Below are 16,327 nucleotides of genomic sequence, written 5' to 3' on the forward strand. Positions count from 1 at the left end.
ACACTTTGACATCAGCAGTGGAAAACTATACTCCCTGTATTTCCTAATTTTCTTAATTCTGTCACACTTACTTTTACTCTCAGCAACCCTTTGTTATCTTGGTATACATTTAACTGAGAAACCAAAGGTGGAATGTCACTTAATATCTTTGAAGCAGAATTAAAGTACTCAAAAATCTCAGGAAACAGACTTCTCTGGTCCAACAGAATTACTCTATGATATGCCTCCCTGTAATAGTTAAAATCAGCAGAGTGAAGAAACAAATGAGAATACTTGTCTGGATGTTTGCGAACTAAGGAGGTTTTCAGACAATTTACAAATTTTAACACTAAAGCATTAATATTAACCAGCTTACCAAAACTAGATACTTTTTCAGGAGGAATTAATTGATAATGATCAGTGCCTTGAATTTCAACATATCCTGCAAACTTTTCTACCCTTTCAGAATAATCTGGGTCTGGAACCAGTACTGTAAGAATATCTCTACTAATAGTGTTATCTGATGCATCAGTCAAAAATTCTGGTCCCGTGATAAAATTAGTCTTAGTTAACTGATTATGAGAAATAGGTCTGGTTACACAGTCTGCTGGGTTCTGTACACCTGACACAAAAGAAAACTCCACCTGATGTGCCTCACACAAGTTAGCAATGTGTTCTAGCCTATTAAGAACAAACACTGAGCGTTTCTGCATTTTATCAAGCTTATGTACATACGAGTTGACCCAGCTAACCGTAACTAAACTGTCAGAGTACATTCGCAGTTTATTAATCTTTATAGCTTCAATGCACCGATCTCCAGCAATATCTTGAAATATATCAATTAAGCACTCTGTACCCAAAGACAATGCTTGTAGCTCAAGAGACGGAATGGATTTTGACTCCAATTGTTTGTTGACAATCTTCGATTTTGACATTACGAAAGAAACAACATTTGTATTCAAGTTAAGAAGGTAAATGACGCAACCAAACATGACCTTACTACTGTCGGAAAATCCTACAAGATCATATAAATCCTCCCTATTTCCAACATTTCTGTCCAACATAACTGGTGGAGCAGAGTTTGCCTGCCTGGCAATACAACGCCACTCCCTCACTTGAGAGTCTGTCAAGGTATCATCCCATCCCAAATATTTTTGAACTTGCAAATCGTGCAAAAATAGCTTTGCTCTGTTCAGAAGGGGAGCATTAAAATTGTATACATCAAAATGGCTAGCAATAGACTTCAAAATAAGTCTCTTAGTGTTTGCTGAAATATCTAAACTGATTTCCTTGGTAGAAATCTTATCAGTGGAACGATGCCACTGAAGACCTAGCAGTTTAATAGGGTCAGAGGTCACTTTATCAAAATCATCATCAATATTCTCTTGTAGAGATGAACAATTTGTTGCAAACTGTTGCAAGTTAAATCTATAAGGTTTGAATATATCAGGAAGCACAGAATACGCCCACTTAAGATCAGCTTCCTCATCTGTAGTGTATGCCCCATTGTCCATATATATTAGTTGATACACAAGAGACTTCATCCTGTTTATTTTGGAGTCCGGCGCTTCATCCAATATCAAAATTTTAAAGAGGGCCAACATGAGAATTGTGGGACTACATCTTAATCCGAAACTCAACCTAGAACATTTATACCCTACTAATGAATAATCTGCTTTCTCAATATTTCTATACCAAAGAAACAGTAGCCTATTTTGATCATTTTCTGGCAAAGCAATTTGATTGAATGCCTTTTCAAGATCAAACCATAATAAAAACTTACCAAATCTCAACTGTAGGAGAGTGGAGGCTAACTTTTGGTTTAATGAAGGCCCAGAAAATATTGCCATGTTGTGACTAACTGCAGTTGGGGATTTAGAACTTTTTCATACAAATTAGAAAGAAAACTACACGGCATTTAGTGGTGTCCCTCTCTGGTTTAAAGACCCCATGAAAGGCATGAAACTATGCTCAGGATGAGTATCCATAAAATCCTCAAGATTATCAATTCTTTCTATGATGCCTAATGTCTCCTGAGTCTTAAAGGTGTCATTTACTAAGGCTAACTTATCAGGTAATTTTTCTAATTTAGATGTAAGGGTTTTCAACACTGATTTGGCTAATTTGTAGTTGCGGCCTAGTAGATGACTAACTTTTGGGTTCCATAACAGTGGCATACACAATCTTCCATCAACAGTCCTATGGGTTTCTTCTAAAGCATACTCTATAAGCCTGTCATTCAGTACTACATTATCTTCATGATATTGACCTCTGTCTTCCCCAACATAATATTTACAAGAGAGTTCTAAGCATTCATTTGTAGCCCTATTCAACTCAGATTCTATTATCTGACCATCATCATCAAACAACTCATATGTATTAGAAGTCTCCAAGTCATTTAAAGATGAAGATTCTACTGAAACGTTCTCTCTAGTTCCTGTTGGAAGTACATTTACAGCTTTTAACATATGTTGCACATTTGACTTCATGGAAGAACAAGGCTTCAAGAATCTCAAATTGCTCTTTAATTTATTTATGTCTCCCTTTAGTAATATACCCAAGCATGTATCAGAATAAATAGAATCATTTGATTTCCCAAATACTATATCCTTTTCAGGGATACAATGCAAGGACTCTGATCCTAATATAAGTTTAATATTGTCTATCCTATCTGTAGAATTTAACAATCCCCGATCTGCTAGCTTGTATCCCTTTGAAACAAACCCACTGACTACTTCATTTAGCCCAGGTAACTGCAATGAAACATCAATTGAGGGAAGACAAAATGCATATACAATGTAACTACTGCTACCAATTGGCAACTCAATTTCAACTTGTTTAGTCTTATAACTCTTAGAGGAATTAATACCATTAATGGTTAAAGAAACTGCATTATTTACAACTTTCAAATTTAAATCTTGAGCCAAATTTTCTTCAATGTAATTTGCTTGACATCCAGTGTCTTTAAGGACTCTGAGATTGGTACCTTTAATTGAAATATTAAAGGTTGGCAAAATTGTATATCGCTCCACCTCACAATTTAAAACTTCAGTTATAGCAGCAACACTACTGCTTGAACTACCAGCTACAGCTCCATTACCACTCTCAGAGTTTCTAACTCTATCTGTACTGTTACTGGCTTTACTTTCTTTTTTCTTTTCGGAATTTGGATTCTTTTCTTTAATACTGGTAGCACCTTTTTCATTGGGACACAAAAATGACATATTCCAGCCTTTGCAGCTTTTACATCTGGAATTAAATCTGAATCTGCATTCTGATAATATGTGACTTGGATAGCCACACTTTGAGCAAGCACCCAGTTCCTCCAATTTTTTCTTTTATCTTTGCTGGATACAAAGTTAGGACATTTACTCAAAAATGGCTTGGATCTTTGCCTAATTTACTGCAAATGCTGCACTTGCCTACTATAGAGTCAAAAGAAACCTTGGCAGCCAAGCTAGTAGTGTCAGACTTTGTTTCTCTACTTTCTTACCCTTTTACCTTGTAAATATCTCTCACTAGCATCAAAGAAATTATCCCTAATTTCTGCAAGAGATGGCCTAATTTTGTTAGTTATGGCAGTCATATGACACTTAAATTTCTCATTTAAGCCATTCCAGAAGAAGAACTGAAGAAACATGTCAACATCAATATTTAAGGTCTTAACGCTTGCTACTAAATTGCTTACTTTCCCAATATATTCAAAAGGATCATCATCATCTGAAAGTTTTATTGAAGAGATTTGCTTTATGGTATTAAAAATTTGAATTTCTCTTGAGCCTAAAGCCTTTTCTAGCAAAGCTTTTGCATCAGCATAACTCTGACTTTGAACATCCAAAGTGTTAATTAATGTGAGAGCTCTTCCCTTTACCTGTTGTTTTAACAACAATAACTTATCATATTCTGGGAACTTAAACTTTGAAAGGGTTTGTTCAAATTCTACAAAAAACTTCCCAAGATCTTCGCCTTCAGTACTATTGAAGGTTGGTAAAGGAGCATGAGGACTCTTTAACAAGGACTGATGTGACTGATTATCTATAGGCAGATGCTGAACCTGAGGTAAATTTTGTAAAGTAGAGAAGCTCTCTTGAATTTTAGTTTTGTACTGTTCACATGCATCAAGCTCAACTTCCAAAGCAGCTTCCTCACAGTCAGTAGAAAACTTTGAAGTTTGTATTTTAGAGTCTAAGTCAGATAATTTCGTGAAATGCTCTTCAAGCTTCAGTTTCAGTGTAGAACGTTCAATAATACTATATGATGAAAACTGATCCTTCTTATTGTAAATTTCAGTAACGGACTTTCTAAAATATTTTCGTGATTTAATCAATAACTCAGTCATCTTGGTACCAGTTTCAGTAAGAATATAAAGCCAAATAAAGTCAAAACAGTAACGGAAATATACGTAATCTTAAAATTTAACCAAGGAAATATAAAAGTTAAATTACACCTCGCCTGACTAGCTTGGAAGCGAACCAGCAGCAACTCTTAACAACCAACATCCTCAATCCTGTCACGGTCGCCATGAGCAGAAAAAATCACTTAGGACAAACGACCGTGTTATAAAAAATATTTATTTGCAAAACTAACATCTGTAGATTCCAAATCATTTTGAGAAATTTATAATATGTAGTTGGTTGTCAGTTTATGCTAGTTCACTTGGAGTAGTGACTGCTTCTGGTCAGCAAACCTAGAAGCATTGGCAGATATACTCCTGTCCCAAGCTTTCCACTCCACCTTGAGCCAGCCCTTATAGTGACTTCATAGGATGAAATAGAGAATGGACATGATAATTCCATAGCCATCACTGAGGTCGCCTCCACATTCATCAGACGAGGTGCAGAGTTAACTCAATTCTTCATGGTGCTACACTTAGTATTCATAGCACTGAACACAATGAGTCCCATCGTTGTAGAGTCCCGAAAAAATGTCCAGCACTACGACGAAGAATATGAATCCATAAAATATCCAAAGGTAAGGTGAGGTGAGGGAGAGTAATCACTCCTTGACGGTTGGTATTGGACTGCTTTTCCCTTCCAACAGTGACTGCGAGGTTGCTTCGTAGAGTTGTTTGGCTCGGAATATTCAGAAAATTAGGTAGTTAGTAGTTATCTATATATATATATATATATATATATATATATATATATATATATATATATATATATATATATATATATATATATATATATATATATATATATATATATATATATAATATATATATATATATATATATATATATATATATATATATATATATATATATATATATATATATATATATATATATATATTATATATATATATATATATATATATATATATATATATATACATATATATATTAGAAAATATGTATTATAGTCAAGATTATTATTTATAGGTACTCATACGCTGTTTGCTTATTTTACTGTATATGTATGTATATAATTACACAATTATATACAGAAATTTTAAATTTCTGTTTGTTTACATCTTCACCTTCATATGATACAACACCTGCATTCAGTGGCCATTTTGGTGTCGTCCGCATGTCTGAGAATACTTAACACCCCAGTGTACAAGAGTCACCAGAGCTACCAAAGTAACTTATCGGTTTCAGGAGTATTTCCGCAACACCCCTACCATCAGTTCCGCCTCTCCTCACCATCACCTGGTAGTATCTCTCTCCTTCAGGAGCGAAACCTGGTGGCAGGTGTTGTAGGTAGGCTGAAATTTTTGTCAAGGTCATAAAGCTCCTACCTACTTAGTATATTGCAGTGAACGAAGATCAGTTCCAGGCTTCCCTTTGAACTGAGATCATGTCGTTATTATATTAAGCGTTCGTGATCATTACTGGGTCACTGTGGAAGTCATCCTCCTCAAGCCTAAGATTTATGATCTATGTCAGTGATTGTTTTACGGCCTTTTTTTTATCCAAGGGAAATATTAATTGCTCGGTGTGTGGTAAGGCTGCATTCTCTGCCATTATATACTCTCTTTTAGGCTTTCTCATCTCATCGACCAGACAAGGTGGAACCAATAAGAGATGAGTAAAATAATCTCTCTCTCTCTCTCTCTCTCTCTCTCTCTCTCTCTCTCTCTCTCTCTCTCTCTCTCTCTCTCTCTCTCTCTCTCTCTCTCTCTCTGCTGTTACTATAAATCTATGTTGATATTTCTAAATGTTCTATTTTATTTGTTATTATTCCTCACACATGAATTTTTCCAGCTTATGTTCTTCGTCCTCTCTTCACCTCCCTTTTCTTCTCCTTTCCTCGTTTTCTCCTCCTCAAGTGCTCGGACGTCAGAGAGGTCTTTCATGACTTGTCCTTCTCCTCCACAGTGACATGACATGACATGACATGACATGACATGACATGGCATCTCCCCAAATGGATTCCTTACACTACGTCAGCTTCTTTACGACAACCTTTTCCAATTCCAGTCTTTTGCCTTTTTTCCGCCTCTCTCTCTCTCTCTTTGAACCCTTTTATTCTCTTTGGCTCTCTCTGTCCTCGTCTTCCCTATCTTCTTTTCAAGGGTAATTATGTAATTAACCCTTTGCTTTGAAGCAGTAGTACTTCTAGAGTCTTTTTTTCACGAGTAGGAATAATAACAGTGAGAAGAAGTAAAGATGTTTTCGGTATTATTAACTGCTATACTTGTGGATAATTATATAGTCTAATCCACTGTCAAATTAGTGGATCGCTTGCATTCAGTGAATTCTCTTATCTGGGGTGCCTTAGCCCTCGTTGGACGGGTCGATATCGTTCTTGGCTAGCACTTTTCTGGGCCTGCGTTCGATTCTCCGGCCGGCCAGTGAAGAATTAGAGAAATTTATTTCTGGTGATAGAAATTCATTTCTCGGTATAATGTGGTCCGAATTCCACAATAAGCTGTAGGTCCCGTTGCTAGGTAATCAGCTGGTTCTTAGCCATGTAAAATAAGTCTAATCCTTCGGGCCAGCCCTAGGAGAGCTGTTAATCAGCTCAGTGGTCTGGTTAAACTAAGGTATACTTATCAAAAGCCACCCAACTGTGTAGTGGAAGACACCAAATATCGTGTAAGCCTCTTTAGTTTCGCAACAGCCCAGTTTCTATTTTAAGTCTCAGAAATGTGCGGGAGACTTTGAAACTCTTATTTCATTTTATTTCAGTATTGATATTTTATATATTGCAACAATGCAAGTGCTGTTGTTTAGGTTTTGATGTGAAACATTTATTTTACACCAGAGCATGAATGTGCGCACGTGTATATTAGCACTGCATGGGGATAGCCTAACTCAGTCTTTATCATTACTTTTGTCACTTTCATTACTTCATTGATTTAAGGCTCATTGGCAAGCCTCTCTCCCCTAAAAAACAAGGACTAAATAGTATACAGATAACGAGGGCAAAAAAGGTAATGTGTAATCGACCATCTTTAAAAATACACTGAAAATTTTAAAGAGTTGTTTTTGTTTTTACTGTTAAAACATCAGGAGCGGAAAAGTCTGTAATGAAATGGGATATTATTTTTTATTCTGTCAAATTTGAAAAAGTAAACCACTATACGAAAAATAACTTGAAAGATAAGAAATTATGGAAAAACAGCTGTTTTTCAAGTTTTGCAGGAAGAGGTTATATAGCTTGTTTTTCTCTTATTTTTGTTCCCCAAAAAGTTTGTGATATAAAATGTGTACTTATCTCTATTCAATAAAAAGATAAGGGTTTGAACACAAACGGTAATGTAAAATGTAGAAAAATATCGACAGATCTCAATTCCTTTGTTTCATTTATATTTGAATTGTAAAACTTCATTTCAATCTTTAGTAAGCCTATCAAATATATTGTTCATTTATATATTGATGCTAGTGCCAACATACACAGAGATTTCTACACACTCTCTCTCTCTCTCTCTCTCTCTCTCTCTCTCTCTCTCTCTCTCTCTCTTTCTGTATCATGCGTGTGCACTCACTCACACGTAAAACGTTATTTGACAGCTATGCATCATTCTTTGCTTTTATTTTTTTTTGTATGGTCATTGTATCTCAGAGTATTTCTTGTTTTTCTGTTCTATCTAAGGACTGAAGTACAAAGGAGTTGCTCTCATTTGTAATGACTGATACCATTGGAATGGCATTTCAGTTTCAGAGTCAGGTACGCTGTCAACAAACCTATGGATGACATTGCTAACTCAAGTACGATTGCATTGTTTTTGCCATTATCTTCCTTTAGCTGACGCAGTTTGGGTCTCTCTGGGTAGGTCCTAGGATAACGTGCTACGTTTTTTTTTTGTCAACATGTCCCATGCATCTAAGAAACGTCATTGGTAGGATAATATCAGAGTGCAAAACAGTGTTAGCTTAGTTTACATAGGGTAGACACAATGTTGGAGTGGGTTTCACTGTTAGGCTCTTTCAATTCAGGTGTTAGTGGATAACCATTGCTAAGGCAGAATTCATTGAATAGCCATTTACTCCCCAATATTTAGTTGGTTTTGATAATCTTATTTGGTTTTACCTCATGGTTTGGTGTTCCTATGTTATCCCATTACCACTGCTGCACCAGATGTCACCAGCTATGAATTCAGAGTCGTGTCTTTAGGTAAACCAGTCACTTGAAGGGTCAGATGTCAATGTATGTGGAGTAATCTCTGAAGATGCTGTGCAATCAAGGGAAGATGCAGTGCATTACTAACCTCAAATAATTCACCTTCTACATTTTAATTAATTTATATTATCTATTTAATTATAAATTTATTCATATATCTTTTTTCTTTTCTAATAACTGATCTCTTCTTTGTGTATTTCGTATTATCTTCTGTAACTTCATGCAAATGAATACCATATTCTCTGGAATCTTGAATTTCAAGTCACTGGCACCTGTAGGCTTGTTCCATATAAAAGGGGGCTTATCTTTTGAACAAGGATAATATACTTTGCTAGTCCAGAAACTCAAGATTGACATGGCAAGGCCAGATCTCGCTGCATAGATAATTCTGAGCCAAATATCACTGAAGTGCATTTTTACGTGCAAAAATTACGTTACATCCATTACAAGGTCTACGCTTTAGTCACTAATCTACAATTTATGTCGAATCTTGACAGATGCCCTGGATAAGGGTATTTTGGGGAGTTCTCTCTAGAGGTTGTGTTTCTGGGATAAATGCTTCATGTGGGAACTCCGTATGGGGTAGTGCCGTCAGTGCACCTCACGGGGTGCACTGTAGGCATTACTAAAGGCTCTTTGCAGCGTCCCGTCGACCCCTAGCTGCAACCATTCATATTTCTTTCATCACGCTATCCACCCTTCCCTAACAATTATTCCATAGTGCAACTGCGATATATATTCCTCCTGTTACACCTTTCAAACCTTTTGCTCAATTTTCTAGCGCTGAATGACCTGATAAAGTCCAGCGCTGGGCCTAGGCCTAAACTCATATTCCATTCCATTTATATGTGAACATTTCTTCACCAGATGCCACTAAATCAGAAGTTCTACATGAAGCAATTGAATAAAGACGCTTCATCATGGATTATCAGAGGCTTTACAAAGGATATGTTGCCTGATTCTTCAGAAAAATGCTCTATAAATAGCAGGAACTTGTGATTTCTTTTCGTATGTGCACAAGTTCCACAAGACGAAAGACAATACAGATCTTTGTGACTGAGAAAAAGACTAAACCACTATGTTTATTATCCTTTCCATTATGGCTGATTTTAGTTTCAAGCTCTCTTTAAAAGAAAAACTTACTGAGATGGATTTGTCTGTCCGTTCGCACTTTTCTGTCGGCCTCAGATCTTAAAAACTACTGAGGCTAGAGGGCTGCAAATTAGTGTTGGTCATCCATCCTCCAATCATCAAACATACCAAATTGCAGCCCTCTAGCCTCAGTATTTTTTATTTTATTTAAGGTTAAAGGTAGCCATAATCGCATGGCATCGCTATAGACAGGCCAACAATGGTCCGTGGCAGAAAGTTTCATGGGTTGCGGCTCATACAGCATTAAACCCAGACCACCAAAAGATAGATCTATTTTCGGTGGCCTGGTTATACGCTGTACAGAAAACTCGATTGCGCCGTTTCTTCGGCGCATTTCTTACTAGTAAGGATACAAGTATGAAAGATGAATAGTACAGAAGCACAGTCATAGGCAAAGGAGACGTCATCACCAACTGTCGAATCCCTGAGGCGTCAAGGATCTTGGGTGCAATAGAACCTATGTGAGTGCTTGTTAACTCCAGTGTTCCAAATAGGTCACATTACAGCCACCTGGCGGACTGACTCTGAGATTTATAATACCATGAAATATGTTGTGAAAAGTCACATATGTGACGTTAGTTTTTCTGTATTAAAGAGATAAATAAATTTTAAAATGAGTTTTTCAAAAGATCTTAGAAATGTATTTGCTGTTGTGAGTGTTGATTTTTTGTTTCTTTTTAGTCCTAATTATTTTGTGAGTATTGTGAACAATACTTAAACAAGAGGATACTCCTTAAATAAACAAAATATATTTAAATGAATTTGCAGGAGATACACGGATAAAAACATTCCTGACGGTTCTCAAAACATTGGATCTCCTCAAGCGATTACTTGGAACTCATTATGGATTAGTTGTCCTGCTTAGTGTTTTAGGTAATAAATATCTGTGAAATCAGCACTATAACCATGCTCAATATCAAATTGTCTTCATTGTGATGAAAGCCCATAGCTCTCTTGTAAGAGAGATTGAAATTAGCTTTAAAAATCAGCTTGGAAAGTAGAGAGAGAGAGAAGATTACTAAGACGGTAACCGTATCCTTGAAAAAAAAAAAGAAGGATAGTATCACTCTGCGTTCAGGCAAAGGAACAACCACGCATTACTTTAAACCAAAACTGCTTTCCCTCCTGTACTGAGAACCACTCTGCCACAAGAGAGGGTCGCTCACAGAAAGCGATAAGATCCAGATAAAAATTCACTGGAGAGCTTATGGTTCAAATGGAAATCTTTCTGCTTGCGTTTGCTGTTTGGGAGTCACGGTCCTTTATCTCTGCCTTCACCCGAGGAATCCCCAGAAAGGGTTGCACGGGAAAGACGCAAAAAGGGCCTTTCCCCGTCTGAGAAGGCATCGTGCCACCCCATATGAAATGGGATAAAAGCACGTTAAACGAAGAATGCAATCAGCCTTATGCATACGAGGCGCTCTCTTTGGAGTTAGGTGTGAATGACAGGTTCAGAGTAACTCCAACCCTTTAGTATTTCTTATTAATTTTAGCCTTGTTTGTTAATCCATTTTGTTTTACTTAGGTCCATATAAGATCCAGTCTAGATAAGAAGGCAGGGTGAGAAACAAGGGCACGTCCTTCTCCCCACCCTCAGGAGAACAGTAAAGTGATAATATCAACTGGGGCTCTGAGGGCGCTAGAAGAGTTGGGAATACCTAGGTCTGCTTGAATGAGAACTATGAGACAAGCAAGACATGAGTGGCGGAACGTTACAGAGGTTCTTTTCTTCGCACGGTATTGGAGGCGATGATGATGATGATATCGGTATGATAATCACCATAACCATCATCAATATTATTATTCATTATGATGCAGCTGTCACTGCTGTTTTTGTTGATTATATCTTAATCATAATCATCGAAATAATGAAATTAGCCCCCATAAACTGAAGGCTCTGTGATACAATTGACATCAACAGTGGCGCGTCGGGTAGCGCCCAGACATCAGCCTTCCTGATCTCCGAGATGTTCGGGTGATGACATCTGCTTTGAGAGTCAGTAGCTGCTGTCATGATGCTTGACTAGCCCAGGTATTGCACACGTCGCAGCCAAGGAATGAGCGGACAATTCCTAGTATTTAGTCCCGGAAGTGCTTGTTGCGTCGGCTTTATTAAATGACTTCGCATGCAAAGTTGCTCTTTGTCCTTATGACGTAATCGATTTGACCTTTGCCGTCATTATCCTTGAGCTTTCTACGGAAGCGGATGTTTGTGATGATCTCGCATTGTGGACAAATATTCATGTTTCGCCTTGATGCTATTTGGTGCACGAGTATAGGTTGTATTTATTTATGAGATAGTTTGACGATTCTGTTTGAAACACTGTGACCTTTAATGGTTTAAAGTTGGAAGAATTTTCAAGAAGCAACGTTATTACTTTGCTTTTAGTATATCTTTCTTTGATTTGAAATCAGGTTTGCATCATTGCCTGCATTATACAGTAATCCTACAGTGATATCAGTCATAAGAACTTGATAAGATGAAGCACAGTCAGATTTCGATAAGATGAAGCACAGTCAGATTTCGTTTGCTTGAATTAAAAGAGTATTTAGATATTATATAACTTAGAAACTTCATTGAAGCTACTGTAGGTCAAGGCTGTCTCAAAGATTTGTATTATTTATCTGTTGCTACTTAGAATACGTGAAATTTATATCATCTTGTTTGTATTTATTTGCATCTTTGTATTAGTGGATTGCTTTGCATCCTTTCTGCCCACGCACTGCCCAACTGTATCCAGTGAGCGAAAACATCAACTGAATAATTATCTGCTTCGACATTGTTCTAGTGCTAAAGGTATGGCATGATGCAGAAGACCCAAACATCGTACTCTTGATTCCCTTTATGGTTTTTGCAAATAGCATTACGTATGGATCTGCTGCCCCCATGCACTCCATTTAATGACTTTCACTCTACATAGAGGGATACTCTTATATTATTTTTCCTGTATCCCACTGCAGTGGAAGCGTAATCGCTGTTGACCTCAGGACGAGGTTCATCTGCAATTAAATGGGCGTTTCTTCTTATCAAGGGGTCCACAACCCTATTTGGAACCCCTCTTCCTTGAGGGTGGCACTTTTGTCATTGCGTTTTATAACCTTTATTTGTCTGGTCTTCTGGTTTGTGGTGCTGCATTTTGAGAGCACATGTACTTCCTGCTTTCCATAGTATTGTTGAATTGTTCTTTATCTTCATGTGTATTTTTCACTCTTGGACCAATGTGTCTTCTCCAGTCTCTACCTCCACTCCTCTAGTATTGGTATTTCTCTGCTGCACTACAGATTGTTTATCCACAATGATATCATATGATATTTACTTTATGTCTCAATAACTCTCTCTCTCTCTCTCTCTCTCTCTCTCTCTCTCTCTCTCTCTCTCTCTCAATATGAGACCACCTGATTGTGTGAGGGGCTCTTACGCAGGAATTTGTTTCTGGGTTCGAGTCCAAGAGTCTCATATGCCATCGTATATTGTTTTGGATTAGATATGTGGAAATTTCCACTTTTGATCAAATTTGGTGGACCTGATAAATAGGAAAAGATATCATAGCTTGGAATGGGTTTATATCTGAAGCTAAATAGTGAGAACTGTGGTAGGACCATCAACTACCTGATAGTGTTTGGACCTGAGAGATATCAGGCGGAACTATTCTTTAGGGCTGGACCACGGATTCAGGGGTCTGGTTCTAGGGATAGACTCTTGGCATTCTATCCGGTTTGCCCATAACATGATTAGGGTGGGGATGATTGTATTCTTGTAATACTCTCAGTCCTAGCAAGCAGGTTTGGCTTACACTTGGGCCATTCTAATCATGTTCATGTTATGCCATCCCCTATGGGGTAGGGTAGGGACGCGGACATTTGGGAGTCAGTTCTCACTTGTGCCATTGGTGAAGAATAAACCCCATGAGGCTGATGATATCTTTTTAGGTTTTCAGGTTTATTTTTCTTTTTATTTTTTCTTTTTTTTCTTCAATCTTTATGATAATTAATGCCAAAGATTTGGGTACCCCTGGACCCTCTGATGGCATTGTTCACACAGATGACGACCGCTGCTCCAGCACAGAGCAAATCTAGCATGGAAATGGACAATTTTCAGGATAATCCAAATAATCCAAATCAGACTGGTATTAAAACCTTAATAATTCTATAGAACCCAAAGAGTGTAAAATACTGACATGACCCAACCTTTGACTCACTCTGACTCCCTCTTGGGGAGCGGAAGTTGGTCAAGGTTTCTAACCATGGAATCTGACCAAAAATATTTCAGCCCTAAACTAGAAAAATTAGCTATTAAATAGACATCCAACAACAGACATGTCGTTTAGACAAATAAAGGAAAAAACTTGGCTAATAGAAGCCACAACAAAAAAAACACGATACTATGAACAGCATTCAGGGTACCATTGTACTTCCTGAAAACAATAACGAACCAGTCGATAAGAAAATGCTATTGACTCTCTCGCAGATACTCCAAATGTCCAAGATTGTGAGGTATATGTCTCTATCAAGTAAAACAACAATAGACAAAAGGTTAAAAATAGCAAAAATAAAATGGAGGGCGAAGATCTACCAAAAATAAAAATATTAGGCCGTAATAGAGAGTTAAGACCCTATGTCCCAAAGCTACTGCAGTGTCAAAATTACAGTAAGTATGGCACACACAAAAATTGTAGAAATGAACTCGGAAGTGCCATTGTGGGATCTACTGAACGTACCACACAGTGGAGTGCAGTGAACCCAAGTGTGGAACTGTGGGCAAATCACCATGCAAGATCCAAAGAATGCATGTATTATATATACAATACTGAATTGAAATACTACAAGGACGAACAGGGATGTCTATAAAAGAGGCTAAGTTGGAATTAAAAGTGAGAGGAACAAAAAGATCCATCTAAGAAACATTCATATTCCTCAATAACAAGAGTAAAAATGAAGCAAAAACGGGAAACAGATAGAAGTAACAGAGCACAAAAGTAAGTCTCAAGAAAAAATTAATAATTTAGAAATAAAAAATAAACTGGTAAAGAATAAAGAAACAGGTACAAATGAGATGGGTAATATTTTATCCAATTCATTTGAAATATTAATGCAGATAGAAACACAGGAGGATGCTCCTACTAAAGTAACAGAAGAGGGTAGAGATAGACTGAAATTAAAGGAGAAAAAATGCCTTGGAGAGAACACCACCCAAAACGAAGAAAACCAACTATTAATAAAGAAACATCAGTTAAACCAAAGATGAAGGAGATGAAAAAGGAACAAAAACAAGCTAAGAATATACCTTTATCTCCTAAAATAATAATAGAACCTATGAAGGCAAAATGTCGAGAAATGAAGAAGTGAAAGAGAATCATACCATAGATGATAATAATGATTATAATAAAGGAGAAGAGATTTACTCCTTCTCCAGTAATTGGTACAAGAGCAAATGAAAAGAGAAATACGCATGATAATACTTGTGGCTGTAATGATTGTTTCATTGAATGCAATAACAAATAAAAGTAGCATAACAAAAGATGGTTTAACAAACATTATAAGAAATTTTATGAAATATAGAAAAAGAAAACACATATTTGAGTAACCATGAAAGGGTGCATGTGCATTGAGCACTTAGTTCATTATTATAAGGAAAACAGATGAATGTCAGAGTAAATTATTAGAAAATTTCCAAATTGATAATACACAAAGAGAGTAAAACCCGACCGCTATAAAAAATATTTTCAACAGTTATATTATACAATGGAACGAAAATGGTCTGCAGACCAGATTACACCTAGGAGAAATACAAATGGTTATTAAAAAGAATATGAACTAATGATATTATGTTTGCAAATATGTCAACAAAACAATATTAACGATAGGTAAATATACCTTAGCATCTGCATCAAGAGAGGAAGAAGGAAATTTAGATACTGCTATACATGTACATAACAAAGTATGTTATGACAAAGTACATGTAAACTTTACTGATCTGCAAACGTCGAGTATTAGAATACGAATAAAAAACGATAATTATGTAATTCATAATTTGTACAATCAACCAAATAAAAATTATGACATTGACAAAATCAAAGAATTACTTAATAATACTAAGGAACCAACGTTAATAGTAGGTGATTTTAATGCCCACAACCCAATGTGGGACTGTAATTGTACAGAATCAAATAGAGCAGGAAATAAAATAGAGGAATTCATTGATTCATATGACATGTGCTGTATAAATGATGACGAAATCAGCACATATTTTTCTAAAACACATGGAACATATTCCTCAATTGACCTAACTCTATGTACAACAAACATAGTAGACAGATTGGACTGGAATACGGTAGATGACTTGCATACAAGTGATCATTTCCCCATATTAATTTCTTTATTTGCGATGAAATTCGGCATAAAAATGAAAAGCAAGAGACCAGTAAATATATATTACAGTTATAATAGAGCCAGTCATGAAATTGTGTACCACTGTTCACTTCGCTAAGCAATATGGTCACTCACCTACCCAGTTTGGATCGTCACTTCACCTTCACAAAAACATTTAGATTTTACTCTTTGAAACTTTCAGAGGCTTCAACAGAGTGTGTGAGAGAGAGAGAGAGAGAGAGAGAGAGAGAGAGAGA

The 16,327-nt window shown here is 36.6% G+C and overlaps 1 protein-coding gene across 1 annotated transcript; it reads right to left on the reverse strand.

Moving 5' to 3' along the window:
• Positions 1-11: 11 nt before the first annotated feature.
• On the reverse strand, positions 12-1,583 carry LOC136838071 (uncharacterized). Its single transcript, XM_067102917.1, has one exon. The coding sequence runs from the start codon at positions 1,581-1,583 to the stop codon at positions 12-14; it is 1,572 nt and encodes a 523-aa protein (XP_066959018.1).
• Between the last annotated feature and the right edge of the window lie 14,744 nt (positions 1,584-16,327).

The sequence above is a fragment of the Macrobrachium rosenbergii genome, unplaced genomic scaffold, assembly GCF_040412425.1.
Source record: "Macrobrachium rosenbergii isolate ZJJX-2024 unplaced genomic scaffold, ASM4041242v1 13913, whole genome shotgun sequence".
Lineage (NCBI taxonomy): Eukaryota > Metazoa > Arthropoda > Malacostraca > Decapoda > Palaemonidae > Macrobrachium > Macrobrachium rosenbergii.